The sequence below is a fragment of the Panicum hallii genome, chromosome 7 (genome assembly GCF_002211085.1).
Source record: "Panicum hallii strain FIL2 chromosome 7, PHallii_v3.1, whole genome shotgun sequence".
Lineage (NCBI taxonomy): Eukaryota > Viridiplantae > Streptophyta > Magnoliopsida > Poales > Poaceae > Panicum > Panicum hallii.
The window spans coordinates 20,181,057-20,208,603 of NC_038048.1; the positions used below are offsets into that span (position 1 = coordinate 20,181,057).

Consider the following 27,547-nt stretch of genomic DNA (forward strand, 5'->3'; position numbering starts at 1 on the left):
TAGAGAGCCTTAGGGGTGTCCCCGGTGGACCTAGATAACTCTTCGCGCAAGTTAGGCGTGATGTTCAACGTTTGAAACTTGTCGGAAAAGGTTGATGCGAGTACCCCCTTGCTCAACGTGATCGGTTGAGTGGGTCGTATGGTTCTTGTGTCGTGTGGGTAAAGATGTACACCCTTGCAAGATTATTGAATCAATTCAAATTGTCGTGCTCTCGGTTATGAGCAAGCTCTTTATCCTACGAATTTTTTGTAGAAGTTTTGGTCGTGTTGGTTGGATACATGTTACCTCTTGTTGATGCTTAGGGATTGGTTAATTTATTTAACTAAAACTTGAGGTGGGTTGGGCAAGTAAATTAAAATGCTAGAAGGCTAGATGGTGGAATTAGGGAGCTCATGGTTATCTAATATTACTTAACTAAGTTGGTTATTAATTATTCGCGTAAGTCTTGCGAGTACCTTTGTACTCATGTTGCTTTATTATACTAAGTTGCAGGTGAGCCGAAAGTGGTGCTTGGCCATTTCTACCTCGCCGAATCCGGCGCGGGTGAGGAGTAGGCCGATGCGGTTATAATGGTGTCCTTGAGCAAGATGCCGTTACTTTATCTCGTTATGTTATCCGCTGCGCTATCATATTGGGAATTTCATGTTAAATATTAAACTTTATGGTTTATATTCCTTTTTAATGATTATTTGTGAGCCCGAGGCTTGTATAACGTATTTGAACCTTTAAATTTCCGATTTGAAACCTTTCCTTATATTAATGTTGTAATGGTTAGTTGCTCAACTTTATATTAAAACTTGCTTTTGTGGATCATTGGTGATGTATGAGCTTATGACGGTACGTGCATGTGCATGATGTTGGGCATATGTTGGAGCATATACCGGGCTATCGGGTTTAATATCATTTTTGGCGAATAATAAGTTGGTCCTTGGTAGTTTAGATGTGGGTTAACCCGTGACGCGCTATTTGTGCGAGCGCGTATTAGCTCTCGTCTTTATAATATGGACCGACGATTTCGCTTAAAATGATGTTAAATTGGGCGGTTGTCGTAGCAACATGGTCTTCGGAAGCAAGGCAAGATCACAAACGAAGGATCGCATTATGACAATGAATGTCATTGTTTGAAACGAGAAAAGAAACATTTTAGATGGGGTCAAGGTCAAGAACGAGAGTGACAGACAAGCCGAGTAGTCTAACACGACGAATCCGGGAGCTCCCAACGGATTTCGCTTTCCCAATGGAGGAGTAGCCTATGCGAATCGGATCCCGACGGATCCCCCAACGAGCTCCTCGCAGTCGCAGCACACGGGATGGCGCTCCCCTGGTGGCTCGCCACCACGGCGTGCGCTGCGCCGCAGTCCGGCTCCCTCGCCGACGCGCTCGCGTTCCTCTTCCTCTCCCCGTGCCCGCAGCGCGCGCTCCTCGGCGCCGTCGACCTCGTGTTCCTCGCCGCCTGCCTCGTCCTCCTCGCCCGCCGCCTCCGCAGGGGAGGCTCGGCTGCGGCTGCTCCTCCGGAGCGCGAGGCGTTGCTGCGGAAGCCGGATCGCCCTTCGCCGCCGCCCTTCCGCTACGTGGTCGCGCTCGGGGCCTCCGCGGTCTTCGCGGCGGCGTCCGTCGTCCTCCTCGTGCTCGCGCTCCTGCTCCTGCCGAGCACGCCGTGGCGCGCCGCGGAGGCAGCCTTCCTCGCCGTCCACGCCGTCGCGCATGGAGCGGCCGCGTGGACCGTCGCCGCGTCGCGGCCAGCAGGAGCTGCCCCCGGAGCGCACCACGCACACCTCCGCGTGTTCTGGCTCGCCACCGCGCTCGGTGCCCTGCTCTTCTCCGCCTCGGCGGTGGTCCGCGGCGCCGACGGCTCGCTGCTCTTCCCCGACGACGCTGTCGCCTTTGCCGGCCTTCTCGTCTCGCTGCCACTGGCATACTTAGCGGCCACTGGCTTCACCGACCATGGCACCTGCGCGGGAGACGTTGAGCCAGATCACGACGGCGAGGAGGCGCCCGCGTCGCCGTACGTCGCCGCGTCGTTCCTCTCGCGCGCGACGTTCAGCTGGATCATCTCCCTCATCAACAAGGCCTACGCAGCCGAGTCCATCACGGCCAACGACGTGCCCCCGGTGCCCCCCAGCCACCGCGCCGAGGCGGCGCACGCCCTGTTCATGTCCAACTGGCCGGAGTCGCCGGCGTCGCGGCACCCGGTGGGCGTCGCGCTGTGGCTATCTTTCTGGCGGCAGCTCGTGCTGACTGCGTTTCTCGGCCTCGTGCGCCTTGCGGCCATGTACGTCGGCCCGTCGCTCATCGACTGGTTCGTCGAGTACATCCGCCGCGGCGGGACGCCATGGGAGGGCCTCCGGCTCGTCCTCATCCTGCTCGTCGGCAAGGCGGCCCAGACGCTGGCGTCGCACCACTACAACTTCCAGGGGCAGCTCCTGGGCATGCGCATCCGCGGCGCGCTGCAGACGGCGCTGTACCGCAAGTCGCTGCGCCTCACCGCCGGCGCCCGCCGAGCGCACGGCGCCGGCTCCATCGTGAACTACATGCAGGTGGACGCTGGGATCGTGTCCTTCGCCATGCACGGGCTCCACGGCCTGTGGCTGATGCCGCTGCAGATCGTGGTGGCGCTCCTCCTGCTCTACACCTACCTCGGCCCCGCCGTGCTGATGACGCTCGCCGTGATCACCCTGGTGACCGTGATCACCGCGTTCGCCAACAAGCTCAACCTGGCCTACCAGCTCAAGTTCCTGGGCGTCCGCGACAGCCGCGTCAAGGCCATCACCGAGATGCTTAACCACATGCGCGTCATCAAGCTCCAGGCGTGGGAGGAGAAGTTCGGCGGCAAGGTGCGCGACATCCGGAAGGAGGAGCTCGGGTGGCTCGCCAAGATCATGCTCTTCATGTGCGCCAACACGGTGGTGTTCTCGAGCGGCCCGCTCGCCATGACGGTGCTCGTGTTCGGGACCTACATCGCCTCCGGCGGGCAGCTCGACGCCGGCAAGGTGTTCACGGCCACGGCGTTCTTCAGAATGCTGGAAGGCCCCATGCAGAACTTCCCGCAGACGATCGTCATGTCCATGCAGGCGTTCGTGTCGCTCGGCAGGCTGAACAAGTTCCTGACGGACGCCGAGATCGACACGACGGCCGTGGAGCGCGTCGAGAGCGGCGGCGCCGAGGAACCGGTGGCCGTCAAGGTGCAAGGCGGGGTGTTTGCGTGGGACGTGCCGGCCGGCGAGGTGACGAGGGACAACGTCAAAAGCCAGGCGCGCCATGGCGCAGTAGAGACGAATGGCCAAGGAAATGGGGCGGAGCTGGTGACGGTGCTTAGGGGGATTGACGTGGAGGTGAAGAAGGGTGAGCTCACGGCGGTGGTCGGGACGGTGGGCTCCGGCAAGTCGTCGCTGCTGTCCTGCATCATGGGAGAGATGCACAAGGTCTCCGGCAAGGTGAGTGTGCTGACTCTAGTGGTGTTCTGATCCAAATCTTATTGTGGCCGCCCTGTAGGTAGCCACGTAGTGAAATCCTCGCCGTCCAAATATAATTGTCAGTTTCTGATTCCGGTCTCCGAAGGTTTGATAAGGTGGTAGCGACGTGGGGATGGTTCGATACCTTGGATGGAAGTGGCTTGGATCCTGGTTGGACTTGGACTCCAATCAGGCTGTGATGCTTTGAAAGTTTCTGTCCATTGCAGTTGTAGCGTATTGCTTGGTCCACCTTCTAATTACAGGCCGCTGTTATAATAGTTGGTGGGGTCGGGTTCAAGAACCTGCTAGAAACTCTGGTATACTAGAACAATACATGACCAACTTGACTGTCACCATTGCTTAATAATGTTATGAAAAAGATTCTTTCGCACAATAACAAGGATTATCCAGCTTATATATGCTAAGTTCTGATTGATAACTATATCCAGAAATTTTAGTTATGCTAGCAGTATCTTTCTGATGGAGAATTAATATTATACATGTTGGAGAGTTAATATAAATGGATGGTTAGCTCGACTAGGTGAAAAGCATCATGAAATTCAAACATTTACATTTTAAATATAATTTTTTTGCTCCAAAAATTTATGGTTTAAGCATATTATTTGTGGCGAAGTAACATATTCATTCACATCTATTATGCCAATATGTTTTTTCAGATCATTTTACTTTTGTCTTATCTCCATTTTCTCTTTGGTTTAGGTTAGCATATTTGGAAGCACAGCATATGTTGCTCAGACTGCTTGGATCCGAAATGGAACCATTCAAGAGAACATTTTATTCGGAAAGCCAATGTACCCAGAGAGATATTTAGAAATCATACATGCTTGCTGCCTGGAAAAGGATTTGGAAATGATGGATTTTGGCGATCAGACTGAAATAGGTGAGCGAGGGATCAATCTCAGCGGGGGTCAGAAACAGCGCATCCAGCTTGCAAGGGCAGTTTATCAAGATTGCGATATATATCTTCTTGATGACATCTTTAGCGCAGTTGATGCTCATACTGGATCAACTATTTTCATGGTGAAGCCTAATCTCTTTCGTCTCATTTTTATATTACGTTCTGGCAAAATCATTCAGTTATTTAAATTTGAAATAAGTGCGAGTATTGTAACCGTTCTTGGTAAATATAAATACACTTTAGAAAACTTGTGGACACTTAATGATTGCAACACAACACATTGGCTAGATCTTGTACCGACATACAATATTCAGAAATGAGAACGATATTTCAACATCAGATACCAAAAAACAAATGTCATTGTAAAGTCAAAAAAGTAATGAATTGGCCCTTGAATAAAATTGTTCTGATATCTACTAATGTGCTCTCCCATTGTGCATGCATTTGGTCTGTTTAATCTCTTTGCCTGTAGTGCTCGAGAAAAATAAAACTTTACACTTATTCACCATGCCTTATATGTGAAAAATCACAACTTGTCATGGGGAAATGCTCAATTGTTGCTCAGTGGCTTGTATTCCTTTGCTCTGTTTCTCTGTTTAAATGTGCAGTGACTCTTCAGACCATGCAAATTACACATTTTGACATGCCCTGTATGAGGGTTTTTTTTTCTCGAACAGCGCAGGAGGACTGCACGAGGACTGCACGTCATTTCATTTAAGATAGAAGAAAAGAAAGATTGCATGGATTAGACCACCCCTGGACTCAGTTACAACTCACGCCACTAGCAGTGTCTTACAGAAAAACAAACCGTGACCACCACCCACCAAAACCTAAAGGGCCGGGGGCTGCGATCTATCAAGGAGCTCTTTGAGCTTGGAGGCTCCTGCCAAACACCAGAGAACACGCTCACTAGACACTGTCTGCAGGAGCCACTGAACACTTGGTTGAGCTCCCTCGAACACACAAGCATTTCGGTGCTTCCAGATTTCCCATGTGACCAGGATGATTAGGGTGTTTAGGCCCTTACGGCATTCTCTTGGCGCAGACTTGATAGTAGAGCACCACCAAGCGGACAGACTGGTCGTCAAGGTGGCAGGCCCGGCGATGGCCAGGCTCAGCTGCTGAGAGATCAGCGCCCAGCATTGTCGGGTGAACACACAAGTGAGCAGGAGGTGTTGGGCAGATTCCTGTTCCTGGTCACAAAGTGGGAAAGCAGCTTCGTGAGGCAGACCCCGCTTGGCGAGGCGATCCACTGTCCAAACACGTCGTTTAATAGCAAACCAAAGAAAGAATTTGCAACCCTGTATGAGATTTTATTAGAGAAATTGACAGAAGATTGATGAGTACTGTAAATAAACAGACAGAAACTTGCATCACAATCTGCACAATTCAGCAAGCTAGCACGCATAGGTTATGCAGAACCATGATGGTATGGAATCTGTTCACAATAAGGTGGATCACGACCTACTTGATTTACCAATGCTATTTATTTTTTTTGTTACTACAAAGAAAGGTCTTCTAAGCAAGTAGAATTGTGGTCAGTGTTTGATTAAGGTTCTTAAGCTGTACTCTATAACTTGGCTTTGTATGTAGGAATGTCTGAAAGGCATACTCAAGAATAAGACCGTGTTGCTTGTGACTCACCAAGTGGACTTCTTGCAAAATGTGGATACTATAATTGTAAGTCTTTTGAACTGTCCATGTTACATTTTGACGAAACAGATTAGTAATGCATTCTTCCTTCAACATGTAAACTTAGCAAAACTTTGCTTTTATTATAGTTAGTAGCAATGTTTTCTTTCTTGGTGTATGGAAATAACAGTAATATTCACATCTATGGTTACTTGAAAATAGATATATCTTAATGCATGTCTATCTTCAGATTTCTTTTGCTGTGAGCATATGATATATAATCATATTACACTGATGATACCATGCTTATGTTGTTGATGGCTACTGGAAATTAAACTGCATTGGCTTGTGTGTCAACATGCAGGTAATGAAAGATGGGTTAGTCATCCAGTCAGGGATCTATCGTGAGTTACTAGCATCATGCTCAGATTTTTCAGATCTAGTTGCTGCTCATCATAGTTCCATGGAGACAACAGGGGAACAAGGTTGCCATGTTCAGAATACAGAGAGCACTGATGCTTCCACTGGATCTTTAGATGTCCCATCTGTTAACTCCAAATCCAATAATGAAAATGGTGAAACAGTTGGCACTGCAACAAACAAAGAAGCAGGTTCTTCTAAGCTGATCCAGGAAGAGGAAAAGGAGAGTGGCCGAGTAAGCTGGCGTGTGTACAAGCTATACATGACACAGGCCTGGGGATGGTGGGCGGTTGTGGTCATTTTGGTCGTGACACTACTCTCAGAGGGCTCCAGTATGGCTAGTAACTACTGGCTGTCATATGAAACATCAGGAGGCCCTGTATTTGATACTTCCATATTTCTTGGTGTTTATGTTTCGATAGTTGCTACTACGATTATACTGGAAATGATCACCACTATTATTGTGACATTCTTGGGGCTTCAATCAGCCCAGGCCTTTTTCAACAAGATGTTTGACAGCATTCTACGAGCTCCAATGTCATTTTTCGACACCACTCCTTCAGGAAGGATCCTAAGCCGGGTATGTGTTGTATATCCAATTAAGCATAGAATCTATTTTTTGTACATTATGCACATAATTACTCCTTGAAAAGCTATGTTAACCTTTTACCTTTGACAGGCATCATCGGACCAATCAAAAATTGATACTTCCCTTGTGTTCTATGTTGGTTTTGCCACATCAATGTGTATTTCAGTGGTTACCAACATTGCTGTTACTTGCCAAGTTGCATGGCCGTCAGTCATAGCAGTGCTTCCTCTACTGCTTTTGAATATCTGGTACCGGGTATGATCCAAATACCAAAACGCATCCCAGATGACTGTAATCACTGTTCAAACTACTCAACATCAATACAACACTCAGTAACAAAATTAATGATAAATTGGATTTCTTTCTTTTTCATCATGTTTTTCAGAATCGTTATATTGCAACTTCTCGAGAGCTTACTCGTCTTCAAGGAGTAACAAGGGCTCCAATTATTGATCACTTCACAGAAACCTTTTTGGGTGCCCCAACTGTAAGGTGCTTCAGAAAGGAGGACGAGTTCTACCAGACAAACTTGGACAGGATCAATTCGAATTTGCGTATGTCTTTCCACAATTATGCAGCGAATGAGTGGCTTGGATTTCGCCTGGAGCTAATAGGCACACTTATTTTGTCTATAACTGCTTTTCTCATGATCAGCTTGCCTAGCAATTTCATCAAGAAAGGTAATGTTGTAATCTCAATTAGTTGCAATCTCAATTAGTTGTGATCTCAATTAGTTGCATACTCATAAAGTTTTGTGGTCATGGGGTAGAGTAGAATTGGTACTCATGTCCATGCTAAGCTGATGAAACCTCTAATTGTTGTGACAAGGCAATTAACTTTATATGGTCTGTTAGGCCTGGTTTGGACATTTAAACTCTCTATAATGTAGTAAATATTCTTGTCTTTTCTCTGAAATTAATTGTAATGGATGTCACATTCAGGAAGAATGTACTAAAAAAATTATTTGCTGTGTGTGAATGAATTGTGTCACTGGGATGAACTTGATAGCATGACTTTGTCTGAATATCCAAACCTTGAGTGCAGTCTTTCATAGATGTTTCCATCAACAATGAAGCATTAATATACCCGCAAAAAAAACAATGAAGCGTTAATAGTTTGTTGAAAGCATGTCATGTATTAAGAGTTTGCTGTTACAACGTTGTATATATGAGGCTGAATACGCAAAAAGGATCACTGACGAATTCTATTGAAAGTTGTATCACTATATGTTTTCTGTTTGATCCTTTGGGAGCTTAATAAACACAATTCTGATGCAGAATTTGTCGGCATGTCCCTTTCCTATGGTCTTTCTCTTAATTCCTTGGTGTACTACACAATTTCCATAAGCTGCATGATCGAAAATGACATGGTAGCTGTAGAGAGGGTGCATCAGTACAGTGCCCTCCCCTCTGAGGCAGCATGGGAAGTTGCAGATTGTCTTCCCTCACCAAATTGGCCGGACCAAGGAGATATTGATGTGAAAGATCTGAAGGTCAGTATTATTTTGCTTGTATATTTCCCTTGTACTTTAAGTGATGATGAATGAGCAATAAGTAAAACTCTTTTCAGGTTCGGTATCGTCAAAATACACCTTTAATCTTGAAAGGTATTACCGTAAGTATTAAGGGTGGGGAAAAGATTGGAGTTGTGGGAAGGACTGGCAGTGGCAAATCGACTTTAGTCCAGGCGTTATTCAGGATTGTGGAGCCTGCAGAGGGCCGAATCATTATCGACGGTGTTGATATCTGCACTTTGGGGCTTCATGATCTGAGGTCTCGTTTCGGTGTGATTCCCCAAGAACCTGTGCTCTTTGAGGGAACTGTAAGGAGCAACATAGACCCAACTGGGAGGTATTCCGAGGCTGAAATATGGCAGGTAGTACAAGCTCTGTTTTTCAAAACATGAACTATTTCTTTTTTCCCTTCTATCAAGCCTGTTGTGTTTATATATATATTTTTATTTTCCTGCAGGCTCTCGAGCGTTGCCAGCTAAAGGATATAGTAGCTTCAAAACCAGAGAAGCTTGATGCACTAGGTTTGCTATTTCGCGAACAGATGCTCTTGTTTTATATAAAAGATAAATTGTGCTCTTGTTTCAGGACAACAGATGAATAACGTTTTCTTGCTCATTGCTTGTTCATCACAGTTGCCGATATGGGGGAGAACTGGAGTGTAGGGCAGAAGCAGCTCCTCTGCTTCGGCCGTGTTATACTGAAACGCAGCCGGATCCTCTTCATGGATGAGGCAACGGCTTCGGTTGATTCTCAAACAGATGCAGCCATCCAGAGGATCATCCGAGAGGAATTCGCGGAATGTACCGTCATCAGCATTGCACATCGCATACCAACTGTCATGGACAGCGACCGAGTTCTGGTGTTGGATGCAGGTAGGACTGTGCACTGGTCTTGCCTACCTTTCCTACATTAGTTTAGACTTTAGACTAGGTTACGTTTCGCCATCAGACTTTAGGCTAGGTTACATTTCTCCATTGACCAATGGAAATGGGGAGCCGATTGCCTGTATTAAGATTTTGTGCCTCTGTCCAACCTTTTGTCTACGTGTTTATCTGTATCAGGGCTGGTGGCAGAGTTTGACGCACCCTCCAAGTTGATGGGGAGGCCATCACTCTTTGGCGCGATGGTTCAGGAGTACGCAAATCGGTCTTCTAGCTTGCAGGGAACGGATGAATGAGACCATAGTGTCTATATATAGGATAAATTTAGGCATACTAGCATACACGGCATCTAAAGAAAGGAAAAATAAATTGTAGGAGTAAGCTTGCAAGCACAAAGTGTTGTATTTCCCTGTTTGCCATCAAATGAGCAAATTACATGCCGCAACAACATATCTTATCTTACATAGAAATGGACTACTTGGTTAGCATTCCCACCAATTTTGTATCTGCTGAAAAGCTCGGTTGGAGGCATCCGCAAAGGATCAAAAGCAGCTGGATAGTTGAGAAATCTGCTGTTGCTATTCTCATTCTTCCCCTCTCTGGGTGTGTGGGAGCTCAATGTAGACCGAGCTCGATGGAATAGTTCTGGGTGTGGATAAAAATACACCTCCCCCACGGGGAAAATTTCTGCATGCCAGGCTTGGCAGCCATTTGCTGGAGTCTTTGGAAAAATAAAAAATAAAATATGCTTTGAGAATAAAATAGTTAGATCTCCTACCGAGATTATCTGCTTAGCATGCTCTTTTATCTCTTGCTAGCCTATCAACCCGTGCTCCCGCGCAGATTAATTAGAATTAATATGGAAATAAGACTTATAGATAATAATTATAATTATCTATCCCATGCTCTATTTCATCTATTAAATATTTTAACGTACAATACTCTAAAGATACATACTCATCATTACCTAGTTGTAATATGTTTAGTTAGTAACAATATTTTTCACTTTGTATTACACCTTCATATGTATTTGATATATATTTAATTGAACCATCTGTTTGAACTATGTGAACAATAAAAAATTAGTATTCTTATATCTTCCCCACATATGACACGCGCCATGGTAATATTTTTATATAAGCAATAACATAAATAATATATTAATAGTGATAGACATAATAATTTATAATTTTATATTGGTGCACTTTAAGATTTTGTTATAATTATATAACCAAGAATCAGATTTATGAGTTACTTTAACTTTTAATAATAATATAATTAGATAATTTATATACAAACCTAGAGGGTTATTTAATATTATTTTTGTAATGGTATGTGTGGGTAATTTGCATGAAGATTAGGGGGTTACTTTAGATTATTTTTTTATAATGGCAGATATGGATAATTTAGATACATCTTTAGGGGATTACTTTAGTCTATTTTCATAATGACAGATGTGAGTAATTTATTAGAAAAAATAATAGATTCAATAGCTATTATAATTAGAGTTGTCAGATTGATTGCCGGATGTATTATGAGAATTTTTAGAATTTTCTCTATTTATAGGTGGCTCCACGTGGAGGCTTTCGAAACCTCCAATTACTATAGTAAGATTGAGCACCTTTAAAAAAGAGGAAGATCAAGCCATGCTGGAGGAAGGGGCCGAACTGCTCAAAAACACGGCGCTCCATTTCCATCCACAAGACAGGGGAGGGGGTGGTGGACCAGCTATCTGCCCTTAATATGGCTCCCAGGGGGCGCGCGTGGATCTTGTGCAAGATATTACTGCGTGGATCTTGTGCAGGACTTCCCTCGTTTCAGTCTTTGCTGTTGGCAGGGCAGGCTGCTAGGGGTATGTGGAGACAGGTCTCTGGGTGTTCCCGCTGTGGGTTCTTTTCAGTTTCGCTGGCCCCTCTGAGGCAGCTCTTTTGTTAATTTCGTTGCATGGTAATGAAATTCGGGGAAATCCCCTTGGTCGAAAAAATAACTGCAACAAAATCGAGGTTGTTTTCTTTGATGGCTTCTGAAGTGTAACAGTATTTAATCAAGTCGGGGAGACCTAGGCCCCGTTTAGATCGTAACTTTTTATAACATTTGGAACTTTTTGCTACTGTAGCGTTTTCGTTTGTATTTGACAAATTTTATCTAATCATGGTCTAACTAGGTTTAAAAGATTCGTCTCGTGATGTACAATTAAACTGTGCAATTAGTTATTTTTTTTACATATATTTACTGCTCCATGCATGTGTCCTAAAATTGATGTGATGGAGAGAGAGTGTAAAAATTTGGAACTTTGAAGTGATCTAAACGGGGCCCTAATAGAAACCTTTCATGGAGTAACATGTTTTTTTGTTTTATCTTATTAACCCTTTTCCGATCCTTTGCTTTCTTAGAAGATGATTTTGACCTGCGACTCGATTCCCTATGGTCACAGATTCTTGTGGCTAGGTCAGGGTCATCGAGATCAACTTCCGTTATTTCTCGTACCAAAGTGAGCAAGAAGAGAATTGTCATCTTCATTTTTTCACTTTCACTAAGCACGAAAGGATTTAAGTGTATCTTGTTGCACATGGTTCTTTCCAACAGGCTTCGGAACCATGATTCTCTTATCTACCTCCATTCTTTTCAGAGCACTAAAAGACATATTGATTGCATCGCTATTTCTACCCAGAGAGAAACCTAAGCTAGCTAGGTTTGATAGCCTCTTTCTTTGGGTGACGAACAAATGGTAAGCGGAGAAGGCGATGCTATACCTGACATCGCTGTGTAGGGAGATGAAAGGCGAGGCTATGACTCTGTATTTCCTTGGCTGATCCGGCTATCCAAGTTTCAAACCGCTACCCTCTTCATAGCTCTATCCATCACGATCTCATCAGCTGCAACAATGCCTTCAGCAGATGATGTAAAATTAGACCTGATACTGCGGCGTTTGCCTTCTAAATACATGGGGCCTGAACCGGGCGTACCTTGGCTTGCCATGTACGGAGCTGCTATGGTGTTGCCCTCCGTCCTAAGTAGACTACTTTCCACTCGCAGCTCCTGCACCTCGACGGGGCTGAGTGCTGACAGTTTGGTACAGGCTGAAGCACCATGTGAGGAGGTTTCCAACCCCCTATATGGTCGGTGTACGTCCTGTTTCTGCTGTCCAACACCCTCCAATGCAATGCCCTCCTGCTGGTCGATGCCATCCAGTACTACGGATTACCGATCCAGCCTTAGACAGTCGGTTCAACTCCACTTGATCTAACTCACCAGTATCTGCAAACCTTGAGTCAGCTTGTGTGGAAATAAGATGATCAGTACATGTAAAATAATACACCTACTACCTTTGTCTCCATGATTCAGAGCCAGACTTGATTGCCGCGGTTTCGTGACCCAAATCAGAGACGAGGTAGTTGGTGCATTCAACACAAGCGGCTTCGTAGGTGAGCATGGTCCATTAGTTCCTAAAGACGTCCCCGCAACATAAGTCTGCATTGGTGTATAACCAGGGTGGTAAATAACTTAAAATTTAACCTACATAATTTAAGGGCCAGGCTTTAAAAAGTCAGGCTATCTTATATAATTTTGAGCTAAAAATATATAATATATATTGGATCTGAGATCCTTCTGCACTGCCCTGATTAGTCGTACTGCGGCAGTATACATGTAGTTTTAGGCACACTAGCATACACAGCATCTAAAGAAAGGAAAAATAAATTGTAGGAGTAAGCTTACAAGCACAAAGCGTTGTATTTCCGTGTTTGCCATCAAATGAGAATTACATGCCGCAACAACATATCTTATCTTACATAGAAATGGACCACTTCGTTATTCCTACCAATTTTGTATCTGATGAAAACCTCGGTTGGAGGCATCCGCAAAGTATCATTCTCTCTCTCTCAAACGGTCCCTTGACCCGGCCTTCTTCGGAGGCCGTTGAGCCAACAGAACTCTGGGCGGCCAGCTTCTACCTGGAGTTTTTACCACCTCTACGAGTGAGCTCAAATCATTCTTCCTCTCAAAGGTTATTCTTTTTATTTCAAAATATAGTGCAAACGCAGATGCTCACATACATACACGTACATTCACCCTTATAAATACACGCACGCAAACCCATCCCTATAAGCATCTTCGAGAGACTAAATTAATAATCTAGATGCCGTTAGTTCTCGAGATAAAAATTGGTTCTTTTGATTCTGCTTAAATAGAACAGAAGCTTCTTTTTCATAAGTGATGATTGTGTGGGAGCATTCTGTAGTAGCTATGGATGGTTGCGGACGTGTGGTACATGATAAAAGGATTGTGGAAACTTAGCTACTACAAGTACTTTTTTATACTATTGACTTCAGCTTTAAAGGACAATCATGTTGAAAACGGGAACCCCCTAACCCCCCTAAGACTAGAAGACATACCCCGCACCAGTGTGCTCACCGACACCGATCATGAGATTTTTACATTTTTTGGTGCATTGCGATATAATTTTGTAATCCTTCTATCTCACCAGGAAGATATATTATTTGAGAATAAAATTATGGAAGACAGATTGTGGGTAAAAAAAAAACGATGCATGAGGAAGGGCCTTTGCTAGGATTGAAGGTGTTTATTTTTTTTCCGAAGTTCAAGAAATTTCTCTGTCCGCTGAAATGCCAAAATTTCCTTCAAAAATTAAAATCAAGGTTTAAATTATTCCATTAAATTTAACAACATTTAACTAAAATTTCCTGGAAATAAAAATAATTTAGAAGAAAAAATAGAATTTGAACGGATCAGGCTTGAATTCAACTTCAAAATGAGCCAGATGTTAGACTGAAATTAGATTATTTCTTACCTACCAGCTTCCAGAGTTTTAGGTGGCATAAAATACCCAGCATTGAAGGCTCCCAACAGCCAACAAACTTCGCACATGCTCAGATCCATCAGTTCAACCCGAGCTGGGCATGGGCAGTGGAGGCAGGCAGCACGAGATGGCGCTTCCCTGGTGGCTGGCCTCCACGGCGTGCGCGCCGCCGTCCGGCTCCCTCGGCGGCTGGCTCGCGTTCCTTATCCTCTCCCCGTGCCCGCAGCGCGCGCTCCTCGGCGCCGTGGACCTCGTATTCCTCGTCGCCTCCCTCGTGCTCGCCGCCCGCCGCCCACGCAGCGTAGAGTCGGGGCCGGCGGCTGCACCCGAGCGCGAGGCGCTCCTGCAGGAGCCGAAGACTTCGCCGCCGCTCTTCCGCTACGCTCTCGCGCTCGCGGCCTCGGCCGTGTTCGCGGCGGCGTCCGTCGTTCTCCTCGCGCTCGCGCTAGTGCTCCAGCCGGGCACGTCGTGGCGCGCCGTCGAGCTCGCCTTCCTCGCCGTCCACGCCGTCGCGCACGGTGTGGCCGCGTGGACCGTGGCCTCTGTGGTGAGAGGGGCAGGAGGAGATGCTCCGGCCGCCGCCGCGCCTCCGGCACATCTCCGCGTGTTCTGGCTCGCCACCGCTGTCGGCGCCGCGCTCTTTTCCGCCTCGGCGGCGGTCCGCAGCGCCGACGGCTCGCTGATCTTCCCAGATGACGTCCTCGCCTTTGCAGGTTTGCTCGTCTCGCTGCCTCTGGCGTACGTGGCGGTCACCGGCTTCACCGGCCGTGACGCCAGCGCGGGAGATGGTGAATCGGACCGCAACAGCGCGGAGGCGCTAGCCCCGCCGTACGCCGCCGCGTCGTTCCTGTCGCGCGCGACGTTCAGCTGGATCAACCCGCTAATCTCCAAGGGGTACGCAGCCAAGTCTCTCGCCGCCGATGACGTTCCCCGGGTCTCTGCCGGCCACCGCGCCGAGGCGTCGTACGCTCTGTTCATGTCCAACTGGCCGGCGCAGCGGTCGCGGCATCCGGTGGCCATCGCGCTGTGGCTGTCCTTCTGGCCACAGTTCGTGCTCACCGCCGCGCTGGGGCTCGCGAACATCGCGGCCATGTACGTCGGCCCGTCGCTCATCGACCGGTTCGTCGAGTTCGTCCGCCGCGGCGGGACGCCATGGGAGGGCCTCCGGCTAGTTCTCATCCTACTCGTCGGCAAGGCTGCCCAGACGCTGTCGGCGCACCACTACAACTTCCAGGGGCAGCTCCTGGGCATGCGCATCCGCGGCGCGCTCCAGACGGCGCTGTACCGCAAGTCGCTGCGCCTGTCCACCGGGGCGCGCCGCGCGCACGGCACCGGCGCCATCGTGAACTACATGCAGGTGGACGCCGGGCTGGTTTCCTCCGCCATGCACGGGCTCCATGGCCTGTGGCAGATGCCGCTGCAGATCATGGTGGCGCTGCTCCTCCTCTACACCTACCTCGGCGCCGCCGTGCTGCTGACGCTCGCCGTGATCGCCGCGGCGACCGTCATCACCGCGTTCGCCAACAAGCTGAGCCTGGACTACCAGATCAAGTTCATTGGCGTGCGCGACAGCCGCATCAAGGCCCTCACGGAGATGCTGAGCCACATGCGCGTCATCAAGCTGCAGGCCTGGGAGGAGACGTTTGGTGGCAAGGTGCGCGAGCTCCGGCAGGCCGAGGTGGGGTGGCTGGTGAAGTTCACGCTCTTCATGTGTGCCAACAACGTGGTGTTCTCGAGCTGTCCGCTCGGCATGACCGTGCTCGTGTTCGGGACGTACCTCGCCTCCGGAGGCGTGCTGGACGCCGGCAAGGTGTTCACGGCCACGTCCTTCTTCAGCATGCTCAACGCCCCCATGCGGGACTTCCCGCAGACGATGGTCTCGTCCTTGCAGGCGTTCGTGTCGCTGGGCCGGCTGAACAAGTTCCTGTCGGAGACCGAGATCGACGGCACGGCGGTCGATCGCGTCGAGAGCGTTGCCGCTGGCGCGGTGGCCGTGAAGGTGCAGGGTGGTGTGTTTGCCTGGGACGTGCCGGCCAGCGAGGCAAACAATGGCGAGCCGGGCCATGGTTCGGAGCATAATGGCCATGGGGAGGAGCCAAAGATGGAGACGGTGCTGAAGGGGATTGACGTGGAGGTGAGGAAGGGTGAGCTCGTGGCGGTAGTTGGGATGGTGGGGTCCGGCAAGTCGTCGCTGCTGTCCTGCATCATGGGAGAGATGCACAAGCTCTCAGGCAAGGTGAGTGCACCTACCTCTCATTGAGATCCAAAATCCAATCACTAGAAAACATAGAGAAAGAGCTGGTGACTATCAAATGGACTAATTTGTGCTCATGATCTTGGCGGCACATTCTGGCAGCTTCCTGGGGAACAGAGATTCTCTGCAGGCTCTGACCAGTAGTTGAGATTGTAGATGCAATCACTGGACCCAAATTTTCCAAGAAATGATTTCATCAGATCTTGATGTCATAGTTTTTGCTTTATAATGCTAGTAACTAATGTATACTACAGTAGTACCAAATTAGCTCAGCAATCATGTGCTCACCACATCTTAGTAACGCTACAAACAACAATTATCCTTCCTTCAAGAAAAGGACAATTATCTTACACACACAACAGGAGTAGGAGCAGCGCTAGATTTGGGTTGCTTGGATCTGATCTAGTAAATGTTTAATAAGAAGTAGTGCACATCACAGTGGCTATGGCTAACTAGATGCAATAGGAATATCAGGTACTTTTACACATTTTTTTTGAAGTACTTTTGTGCCATAAAAATTCAGATAATCCTCAAAAGTAGCCTAATTTGGTGAATTTTAGTTTAGACATTAAAATGTTCAATATCTGTTTTTATGCAAAATAGGTTCGTTTCCATCTCTTGTATACCAAGAAAAGGTTTTATGATTTTTTGAGGTGATTTGTATGTGGTTTTGGTTAAAAAAAGAGATTAGAAGCATTCACGGGTTACTGTTCACGACACGTAACCGATGGAACAAATGGCGGTGTTGAAAAAGGAATGAAAGTTTAACTCAATGTCAGACAGTGAACAAAAAAATTTGAGGGTCAAAGAAGGAACCACTCATTATATGAGTGTCAAATATGAAATTTCCTCTTTCAGCAAAGCTCTGTTATCAACAGCTGTCGAAGTTTCTTTTAGCCATGTACCAGATGGTAAACTTATAAGGCTATAAGAACCTGATACGATCCAACTCAGATGATGCAACCACCAGACAAATGACAGCTATTAACTCTTTAAGTTGCAACTCGGCATTAATTTGGTGCAGTACAGTTAGATCAAACAATTTGAAGAAACAATTACAGAGAATGGACGTTATCCAGATTTATCTGTTCTGACACAAATATGCCAATACAAATATGTACTATTTCAGTTTCCGAGATAGAAATTAGAGCAAGTTTTAGAAGAGGTTCTCCTCCTGTTTTTTTTTTCTATCCTAACCAGCTAGGCTTATGTAGTACATTGTCTTGTGTAAGATTTTTAATTCAACTGTAAGTACCATGTCAGATGGAATTGCATCAGGAAATCTTTAGTATTTGAGTTTCCTAGAAAAAAGATAATAGAGCAAGTTACAGCAGAAAAGCTCCAAGTTCAGTTTTGTTCTCTAAACAGACAAGCTTATCTAGAAATTAAAGATAATAGAGCAGTTGAACTTAATCTAGACAAGAAAATGTAGTAAGAAAGTTATACTGTTCACTCAATGGTGGAACATATAGTGTTGAATAATTAGACAATCGTAGTATTACATTCCGAAACAAGTAAATCATGACAAGCAAGAATTAGCATGTATACATCTAACATACTAGAAAGTATCAACAACATAACCAGGATCTCAGGATACATATTTAAAAATTAGATCCAAATATAGTATATGTACTTGTTAGAAATAATCCTTGTGTTAGCTTACTTATCTAGTATTAATCTAGTCTGGTTACTATAAGTTAGCTTCCTTATCTTCCCTTGATCAGCAAGGTAAGTTCTAAGTCAACAAGGTCCATCCTTGGTCAACAAGATTCTTAGCCAGCAAGTAAGTCTAGCAGCTGCCTTGGACAGCAAGCAGCAGTAGTCAAGTTGATTTTTTCAACATTGCTGGATCGCAGCATTAGTGTTAGGTCTCCACTATATATATATGTACCCATATGCAATCTAATGAAGTAAGCTATTGCTTCAAACGAACCAAGTCTCTTCTCTCAGCTCCTACAGTCCCAAAACAGAACTATGTGCTACCTAAACACTCCCTGTTTCCTTTCCTGCTCACTCTATAGTTGCTGCTATTCCAACATTTGGTACCAGAGCTGAGGTTGTTGATCCATGGCGTCAGCTCTGGCTGGGAATGGTCTAAGCTGCAGCCCCGTGCGGCAGACGTATCGTCGCCATTCCTGTGGATATGTGGTTGTCCAGCGTGGTAAAGGAGGTGGCCGGCACGCCATTCCCGCAGCTGACGCGCAGCAACTATGAGGATTGGAGCCTCCTCATGAAGGTAAAGTTGGAGGCCTGAGGCCTCTAGAAAGCGGTCCAGCATGGCGATGCTGATCACCAGGAGGATCGCATGGCGCTTGACACCATTCTTTCTGCCATGCCTGCGGAGATGGTCCCCACCTTGGCGATGAAGAAGATGTCCAAGGAGCTGTGGGAAGCGATCAGTCGATTCACGTCGACTCTGATCACGCTCGCAAGACAACCCTACAGTGGCTATGTAGTGAGTGGGAGGTGCTCTCCTTCCGCGACAACGAGCAAGTGGACGACTTCGCGCTTCGCGCTCTCCGGCCTGATAAGTTCATTGAACATCTACGATGACAACATCGACGAGCAACGATCCGTTGAGAAGCTGCTGCGTGTTGTCCCCAAGAAGTACTTGCAGATCACAATGTCGATCGAGACTCTTCTTGACACAGCAAAGCTCACGATCGAGGAGGTGACAGAATGGCTAAAGGCTGTCGATGATCGCGATGACATGCCGCCACAATCAGCCCCAAATCAGCCTTTGTTGTCCGGCGGCAAGCTCTACTTCACCGAGGAGCAATGGCTCGCTCGGATGAAGTAGAGGCACAACAGCGAGGGGAGCTCCAAGCCTCCCAAGTCCAGTGGCGGTGGAAGACGTCGCTCCCACACCACGCAAGAAGCAGGCTTGCGCGCCGACACCAATGATGGAGGCAATGACGACGACAAGGATAGGTGACTCAACTACGGTCGTTTTGGGCATTGGGCAAAGGATTTCCGCAAGCCCAAGAAGGCGCAGGCACACCTCACCCAAGCTGATGGGGACGACGAGAAGCCCACACTCCTTATGGCGCATGTTTGCACGCTCTCGGTGGTGTCGGAGGGTGTGCACCTCGAAGAGCCGTGTGCGCAGGCGTCCCTTGGAGCAGTGGACGATGACGCCGAGCATCTTGATGGGTGGTACCTTGACACAGGGGCCACCAATCACATGACGGGTTACGTGGATGTCTTCTCCGACCTCGATCGGTTCATGGTCGGCTCCGTCAAGTTTGGCGATGGCTCGGTGGTAAGCATCCAGGGCCATGGCTCTGCCGCCTTCACCGGCAACCATGGCGCGCACAAGGTCCTCACCGGTGTCTACCACATCCTGCGGCTCGGTAACAGCATCGTGAGCCTTGGCCAGTTAGATGAGAATGGTGCCATGATCTATATCGACTCAGCATGATTCACATTTAGGATCGGCAGTAACGGCTGCTCACCAAAGTGTTGCGCGGCGCCAATCATCTGTACGTGCCGCGCCTTGATGTCGCGTGCCGCATCGGCCTCACCGCTTAACATAATGATGACACATGGCGATGTCATGACTGGTTCGGCCACATCTTTTTCGACGCACTACGACGCATGTCTCGTCACAAGATGGTGCGTGGGCTGCAAAAGCTTGAGCATGCGGACCAGCTTTGCGACGTCTGCATCACCACCAAGCATTGTCGCACGCCCTTCCCCAAGCAGGTGAACTTCCAAGCTGAAGGATGCCTCGACCTCATCCATGGTGATGTCTGCGGTCCGATCACACCTGCGACACCTGGTGGACACCGCTACTTCCTATTGCTAGTCGATGACTTCACCTGTTACATGTTGTTGGTCCTCCTAAATAGGAAAGGCGACGCGATGGCGTCGATTCGTAGCATTCAGGTGGCAGCAGAAGCATAGTGTGATAGGCGGCTGTGCGTGATTTGCACATAATAGTCACGAATTCACCTCCGATGAGTTCGCACACCACTAGGAGGACCACGGTACCACTTCATCCGCGAGTGCTTGGAGAACCGCGAGCATCTTTGCTGAATTTGTCAGCACCAAGGACCAACTCGTAGACATCCTAACGAAGGCATTAGGGTGAGTTTGCTTCCATGAGATGCAAGGATTGAAATGGTCAAAATCCAAGATGGACACAAGGATTAGGGGGAGAATTTTAGAAATAATCCATATGTTAGCTTACTTATCTAGTATTTTTCTAGTCTGGTTACAATAAGTTAGCTTCCTGTACTTCCCTTGGTGAGCATGGTAAGTCCTTGGTCAGCAAGGTCAGTCCTTAGACTACAAGTTCCTTAGCCAGCAAGTAAGTCTAGCAGCTGCCTTGGACAGCAAGTAGCAGTAGTTAAGTTGATTTTTTTCAACATTGCTGGACAACAGCAGCAGTGTTAGGTCTCCACTATATATATGTACCCATATGCAATCTAAAGAAGTAAGCTTTTGCTTCAAATGAACCGAGCCTCTCCTCTCAGTTCCTACAGTCCCAAAATAAAACTATGAGCTGCCTAAACACTCCCTGTTTCCCTTCCTGCTCATTCTATATTTGCTGCTATTCCAACAGTACTGAGCGTATGCAGAGAGGAAGCCGTGGCTGGAGCATATGCCTTGTCGATGACAACCCGCTGTAGTAGTCGACGATGAAGGTGGCTAGCCCATATGACGGGTGAGTTGATTGGAAGACGTGGAATGGCGAATATCTTGAGCAGTCGCGCAGAACGCTTCCTAAAATCCTTATTTGTCTCTCCCGGTGCAAGATCTCAAAAGCGAAGGATTTCGGAGACTTGCTCTCCTATTCGCTGGTGCACGCTGGCGCTTGGGATGGAGAAGACTACGACAACATCGCAACAACGATGTGGAGGCAAAAGGCCTAACTTGATTAGGTGTAAAATAGGGTCGTATATATAGGAGAGCTGCACGGTCTCGCGAGGTCGCGATCTAAATTGATTAGGTTTCCATATCTCGTAGACTCATAGCCTAAGTAAAAAAAATCACAAAAGTAAGCCGCGGCCCGCAAGGAGGGGGGCCGGATTTCGACGGGCCATTCACGCATGTTTGCACCACTTTCTTATGCACACATGGGCTTTTGAGATTTATTAGGAATTTTTTAATTTCCAAATGGATCAAGCCTAAAATTCCAGACATAGGTCCTAAAAGGTGATTCATCATATTGATGCTGATCTCCATCTCTTTTTCTGCACATTTAGTGATACTTAACAGATTGCCATATCTTCTAGGAGAAATGCAAGAGGGTGTCCAACTATGAACATTGTATATCTCATTTTGTTTTCGCATTACAACACTAAAATTGAGTTTTCTGCATCTTATTTGTTGCCAAATAACATATGCAAGACCTAATATTATGGGTTCTTGTTCACAACATGTAACTTCTGTCTTATCTCTGTTTCTCGTTGATACAGGTTAGCATATATGGAAGCACAGCATTTGTTGCGCAAACTGCTTGGATCCGAAATGGAACCATTCAAGAGAACATTTTGTTTGGAAAGCCAATGCACCCAGAGAGATATTCAGAAATCATACATGCTTGCTGCCTGGAAAAGGATTTGGAAATGATGGATTTCGGTGACCAGACTGAAATAGGTGAGCGAGGGATCAATCTCAGTGGGGGTCAAAAACAGCGCATCCAGCTTGCAAGGGCAGTTTATCAAGATTGCGATATATATCTTCTTGATGACATCTTTAGCGCAGTTGATGCTCATACTGGATCAACTATTTTCATGGTGAAGCCTAGTCTTTTCCTTTAATATTATATTTTGGCAATTTCATTTTATACATATTTTAAACTTCAAAAAAAATTAAGTGAGGCAACAAATGAGAAATGGGATACAAAGCTATGCTAGGTATCCAATGGGCTGTAATTGCACAACCAAGAGAGGTTCAAATGCACAACAAAGCACATGGGCTCTAATTGCTCATATTGGAGAACTCCAGTATTAAGTTTTTTAAACAGAGTATTTGGCTGTGTGCGGAAACAATTTTCATTTTCTAAGAAAAGCATTTGGGCTATTTGGCTAAGTGAGCTTCAAGTGTTGGGCCCTCTAAAACATTTTCTAATACGTTGCCATGCCAATGCATATGGCAGTTTAAAACCAACACTATGGACCTTGGAAATCATGCAAATTATATCTTGATATGTTGCATATGAGAACTTATCAGAGAAACTGACAGAAGAATGATGACTTTTTTAAATTAATTAAATGGAACCTTGAACAATAATGTATGTAAAGTTCAGTAAGAATGCATAATTTGTGCAGCATCATGATGACATGTAATTTATTCATGATAGGGTGGACTCATGCCCTACTTTATTCTCAGCGCTGTTTATGCTTCATTGTTACATTCCTTATTCCAAATGAAAGTTCTTGCAAGTAAATAGAGAACTATGGTTAGTGTTTCATCCCAGCTCTTCAGCTGTAGTCTGACACTTGGTTATGTTCTGCAGGAATGTCTGAAGGGCACACTCAAGAATAAGACTGTTATTCTTGTCACTCACCAAGTGGACTTCTTGCAAAATGTGGATACAGTATTTGTAAGTTTCATGTTTGATCTTCCATATACTTTGAGGAAATAGATTAGAAATAAAGTTAAACATATTATCCAATTACAATGGTTGTAACAATGTTTCTTTTGGTTTGAAGTAGGGCAAAACAGTGATATTCACATCTGTATTTCCTAGAAAACATATAACAGATCTTTATTTAAGCGTTTTAAATCCTTTCAGTTTGCTTTGGCCATAGACATGCACTGTATATGATACCACCCCAATGATACGTGCCGTGCTAATATTACTGATGGCTAATATAATAGAAATTAAACGCCACTAACCTGTGTGTAAACATGCAGGTAATGAAAGATGGGCTAGTCATCCAGTCTGGGACTTATCATGAATTAATAGAATCCTCCTCAGAGTTTTCGGTTCTTGTCACTGCTCATCATAGTTCAATGGAGATGGCTAAGGAACAAGGCTGCCTAGATCAGAACACCGAGACTTCTGTGGATACCAAGTCCAGAAATGAAAGTGGCGAGATGACTGCCATTGCACAGAACAAAGAAACAAATTCCTCTAAGCTGATCCAGGAAGAGGAAAGGGAAAGCGGCCAAGTCAGCTGGCGTGTGTACAAGTTATATATGACAGAGGCCTGGGGTTGGCGGGGAGTTCTGGTCCTTTTAGCAGTCTCACTGCTTTCAGAGGGCTGCAGTATGGCGAGTAACTACTGGCTGTCATATGAAACATCAGGAGTCGCCATATTTAACACTTCCTTATTTCTTGGTGTTTATGTTTCAATAGTTGCTGCTACAATTGTATTCGGAATGATTAGCAATCTTGTTGTGACATTCTCGGGCCTTCAATCAGCCCAGGCCTTTTTCAACAAGATGTTTGATAGCGTTCTACGAGCTCCGATGTCTTTCTTCGACACCACTCCTTCAGGAAGGATCCTAAGCCGGGTATGTAGTTTGTAGCAACGAGCCATGTAGTTGCTTTGTTGTGCTTTATCTACACAATCACCTTTTGAAGCAACTTATTTACATAATCACCTTGTTCTTTTGAAGCGGTGCTAACCATTCACACTTTTCATCAGGCATCTTCAGACCAACTGAAAATTGATATTGTCCTTGTGTTTTATATTGGTTTTGCCACATCATTGTGCATTTCAGTGATTACCAGCGTTGCTGTTACTTGCCAAGTTGCATGGCCGTCGGTCATAGCAGTACTTCCACTGCTGTTTTTGAACATTTGGTATCGGGTATGGTCCATCTACCCTGACTTCTCTCAGATGACTAAAATCATTGTTAATACTCCTCAAGTACTAGACTCAACTGAATAATGTTAAATTGAATTTTGTTTTTGTCTTCTTTCTTGTTTCTCAGAACCATTATATTGCAACATCTCGAGAGTTAACTCGTCTTCAAGGAGTAACAGAGGCACCAGTTACTGATCACTTGACTGAAACCTTTTTGGGTGCTCCAACTGTCAGGTGCTTTAGAAAGGAGGATGAGTTCTACCAGACCAACTTGGACAGAATTAATTCGAATTTGCGCATGTCTTTTCATAATTATGCGGCTAATGAGTGGCTTGGATTTCGCTTGGAGCTAATTGGCACACTTATTTTGTCTATAACTGCTTTTCTCATGATCAGCTTGCCCAGCAATTTCATCAAGAAAGGTAATATTATAATCTCAATTAGTCTGGAACTTGTAAAAGATTGTTCGATAGGGAACATAGTATACAATGTATACCTATGTACTATGTATATAAGTGTACAGTCACTTGCTAAGAATAGAGGTTCTCGTGAAGTCTTCTAGGAATAATAACTTAGCAAGGTCGTTCTTGCCATTTTTTTGGGAATACTAAGCATAGATGTCACCTTAGAGGTTCCTTTCCTGATTATTCAAATACCCGAAACTCAAATGCAGTCCCTTGCAGATGTTTCAATCTTTTTAGGAGTATTGTTGGAGCATATATAGACTGTTCGCTGAAGCATGTCAAATCAAGCTTTTACGAGTTCAATGTTGCTTTATAGTATGGTTTCAAGCTGAATACTAAAGAAGGATTTCAGATGATGAACTCTACCGGAAGTTATAACTTGATATGCTTTCTCATCAAATCTTCATAACCTTCAAATACATGACTTAATTTGTGATGCAGAATTCGTTGGCATGTCCCTTTCCTATGGTCTTTCTCTCAATTCCTTGGTGTACTACACGATTCTCATAAGCTGTATGGTTGAAAATGATATGGTAGCTGTAGAGAGGGTACATCAGTATAGTACTCTCCCTTCTGAGGCAGCATGGGAGGTTGCAGATTGCCTTCCCTCACCTAATTGGCCCAGCCGAGGAGATATTGATGTGAAAGATCTGAAGGTCAGTATTATTTTGTTTGTATCACTCCCTAGTACTTTAAATAGTTAAGATGAATGAGCAATAAGAACAACTCTTTTCAGGTTCGGTATCGTCGAAATACACCTCTAATCTTGAAAGGTATTACAGTAAGTATTAAGAGCGGGGAAAAGATCGGAGTTGTGGGAAGGACTGGCAGTGGCAAGTCGACTTTAGTGCAGGCCTTATTCAGGATTGTGGAGCCTGCAGAAGGACGTATCATTATCGACAGTGTTGATATCTGCACTTTGGGGCTTCATGATCTGAGGTCTCGCTTTGGTGTGATTCCCCAAGAACCTGTGCTCTTCGAGGGAACTGTAAGGAGCAACATAGACCCAACTGGGAGGTATTCTGAGGCTGAGATATGGCAGGTAGCACAAGCTCTGTTTTTCAAAAGGAAAAATCTATTTTTAACCATCCAATTATCGTCTGAAACTATCGTTTTAGTTCGATTTTGACCATGCAACTTTAAAATCGGATATTCTTAATCATCCAATTATCAAAACCGTTTATGTATGGCTATCCGGCTGTTTTGAAGGGTGGTTTCGCTGACGTGGACAACACGTGGCAGTGGGGCCACATGTCAGCTCCTTTTTCTCTCTTCTATCTCATCTGCCCGGTCAAAACCGCGGTGGCCGGCCGGTTGACCGGCGCGTTCCTCTTGGATGCGTAACTATTTCTTTTTCTCCTTCTATCAAGCCTGTTATGTTTATATTTTTTATTTTCCTGTAGGCCCTCGAGCGTTGCCAGCTAAAGGATATAGTAGCTTCAAAACCCGAGAAGCTTGATGCACTAGGTTTGCTACTTTTTGAACATATAGCTTTTTTGTGTGTGTTTCTTTTATCAAAGGATAATTGTTATTCAGTTGGGGACTTGCCGGTTTCAAAATCCAATTCACAATCATATTTGAGAAAACCGTACTAGTTTTGGGATCTGCAAGGAAATATTTCAATAGTGGGAACCGAGATGAATATGTTATCATTCAATACTTGTTGCTTCTTGTTCACACACAGTTGCCGACATGGGGGAGAACTGGAGTGTAGGGCAGAAGCAGCTCCTCTGCTTCGGCCGCGTTATACTGAAACGTAGTCGGATCCTCTTTATGGACGAGGCGACAGCTTCTGTTGATTTACAAACGGATGCAGCAATCCAGAGAATCATCCGAGAGGAGTTCGCTGAATGCACTGTCATCAGCATTGCACATCGCATACCGACTGTCATGGACAGTGATAAAGTTTTGGTATTAGATGCAGGTAGCTCCTTGCACTGATCTATCAATTCTGCATTTCCCTGAATTATTTTCTCAAGAAATAAATTATGCATTATGTCAACATTATGTCTTCCTCTTGTTTAAACTTTTTTATGTGTCAATCTTTTTCAGGACTAGTGAGAGAGTTTGATGCGCCCTCAAAATTGATGGGGAGACCGTCGCTCTTTGGAGCGATGGTTCAGGAGCATGCAAATCGCTCTTCTAGCATGCATCCAGTTGATGGAATGTAAATCATACAATTTATTCAGTTTACAACTGATACAATTTGAGTTATAAAACTATACAAACCAATAAGTGAATTGGCCACATCTTCCATTAGCTTAATCTTTTGAGTTGAATGGGTTGGTGTATGCAGCTCAATATGGTATCAAAGCCAGAGGTCTCGACTTCGAATCTTGACGGGCGTGATTAAAAAATATAATTGCTGCCAACTTCTATTTCCACGTTTGAGGCCTAATGGAACCGGCCTAGTGGAACCTGCATGTGAGGGGAGTGTTTGAAGTATAAGCTAATTGCCCATCTCTTCCCATCGGCCTAAACTTTTGGATTGAGTTAGTTGGTGTATGCAACTCTGAAAGTGCATCTGGACCCCCTAGTACGTTTTGGTGAATTGAATGAAACCACTAGTGCGTTTTGGTGAATTGAATGAAATCACGATCAAAAGAACTAATGATTTTTGTTAAATATGAGCAGGAATTAATTATCGTATCAATGGATTCTTTGTGATAAAATATATTGAAAGAAAAGACTCATGTGACAAGGCTATGATTAAAGTGATGATATTGACAATTAAAGGGTACTGTATGGATTGAGTCATGTGCTTGATAACAATAATTTATTCTCATATCCAAATGAAGCTTGTTGACAATATCATAGCACTAGAAGGGAATATCCTGT

The 27,547-nt window shown here is 45.5% G+C and overlaps 2 protein-coding genes and 1 long non-coding RNA gene across 6 annotated transcripts; 2 read left to right on the top strand and 1 right to left on the bottom strand.

Annotated features, from left to right (window-relative positions):
- Nucleotides 1-1,191: 1,191 nt before the first annotated feature.
- LOC112901119 (ABC transporter C family member 4-like) lies at nucleotides 1,192-10,098 on the top strand. The gene is made up of 11 exons (XM_025969957.1): nucleotides 1,192-3,434; nucleotides 4,173-4,493; nucleotides 5,965-6,051; nucleotides 6,368-7,003; nucleotides 7,103-7,267; nucleotides 7,398-7,692; nucleotides 8,290-8,504; nucleotides 8,582-8,887; nucleotides 8,983-9,046; nucleotides 9,158-9,397; nucleotides 9,587-10,098. The coding sequence occupies exons 1-11, from the start codon at nucleotides 1,311-1,313 to the stop codon at nucleotides 9,700-9,702; spliced, it is 4,569 nt and encodes a 1,522-aa protein (XP_025825742.1). The 5' UTR covers nucleotides 1,192-1,310; the 3' UTR covers nucleotides 9,703-10,098.
- LOC112901121 lies at nucleotides 4,900-16,138 on the bottom strand. 2 transcript variants are annotated; one of them, XR_003230249.1, is made up of 5 exons: nucleotides 14,217-14,353; nucleotides 12,733-12,877; nucleotides 12,373-12,664; nucleotides 12,160-12,294; nucleotides 4,900-5,672 (listed from the first exon to the last, which is right to left on the bottom strand). It is a non-coding gene; the product is annotated as an uncharacterized LOC112901121 (long non-coding RNA). The 2 variants fall into 2 exon arrangements; XR_003230248.1 differs by lacking the exon at nucleotides 14,217-14,353 and adding an exon at nucleotides 16,003-16,138 and having other exon boundaries at nucleotides 4,901-5,672.
- LOC112901120 (ABC transporter C family member 4-like) lies at nucleotides 14,290-26,974 on the top strand. 3 transcript variants are annotated; one of them, XM_025969958.1, is made up of 11 exons: nucleotides 14,290-16,461; nucleotides 21,903-22,223; nucleotides 22,946-23,032; nucleotides 23,347-23,949; nucleotides 24,084-24,248; nucleotides 24,373-24,667; nucleotides 25,151-25,365; nucleotides 25,446-25,751; nucleotides 26,113-26,176; nucleotides 26,394-26,633; nucleotides 26,762-26,974. In XM_025969958.1, exons 1-11 carry the CDS (start codon nucleotides 14,326-14,328, stop codon nucleotides 26,878-26,880), a joined length of 4,551 nt encoding a protein of 1,516 aa, XP_025825743.1. In that variant the 5' UTR covers nucleotides 14,290-14,325; the 3' UTR covers nucleotides 26,881-26,974. The 3 variants fall into 3 exon arrangements, with proteins under 3 accessions (XP_025825743.1, XP_025825746.1, XP_025825744.1); XM_025969961.1 differs by lacking the exon at nucleotides 26,762-26,974 and adding an exon at nucleotides 25,919-25,962 and having other exon boundaries at nucleotides 26,394-26,627; XM_025969959.1 differs by lacking the exons at nucleotides 26,394-26,633; nucleotides 26,762-26,974 and having other exon boundaries at nucleotides 25,919-26,149.
- Nucleotides 26,975-27,547: the final 573 nt, after the last annotated feature.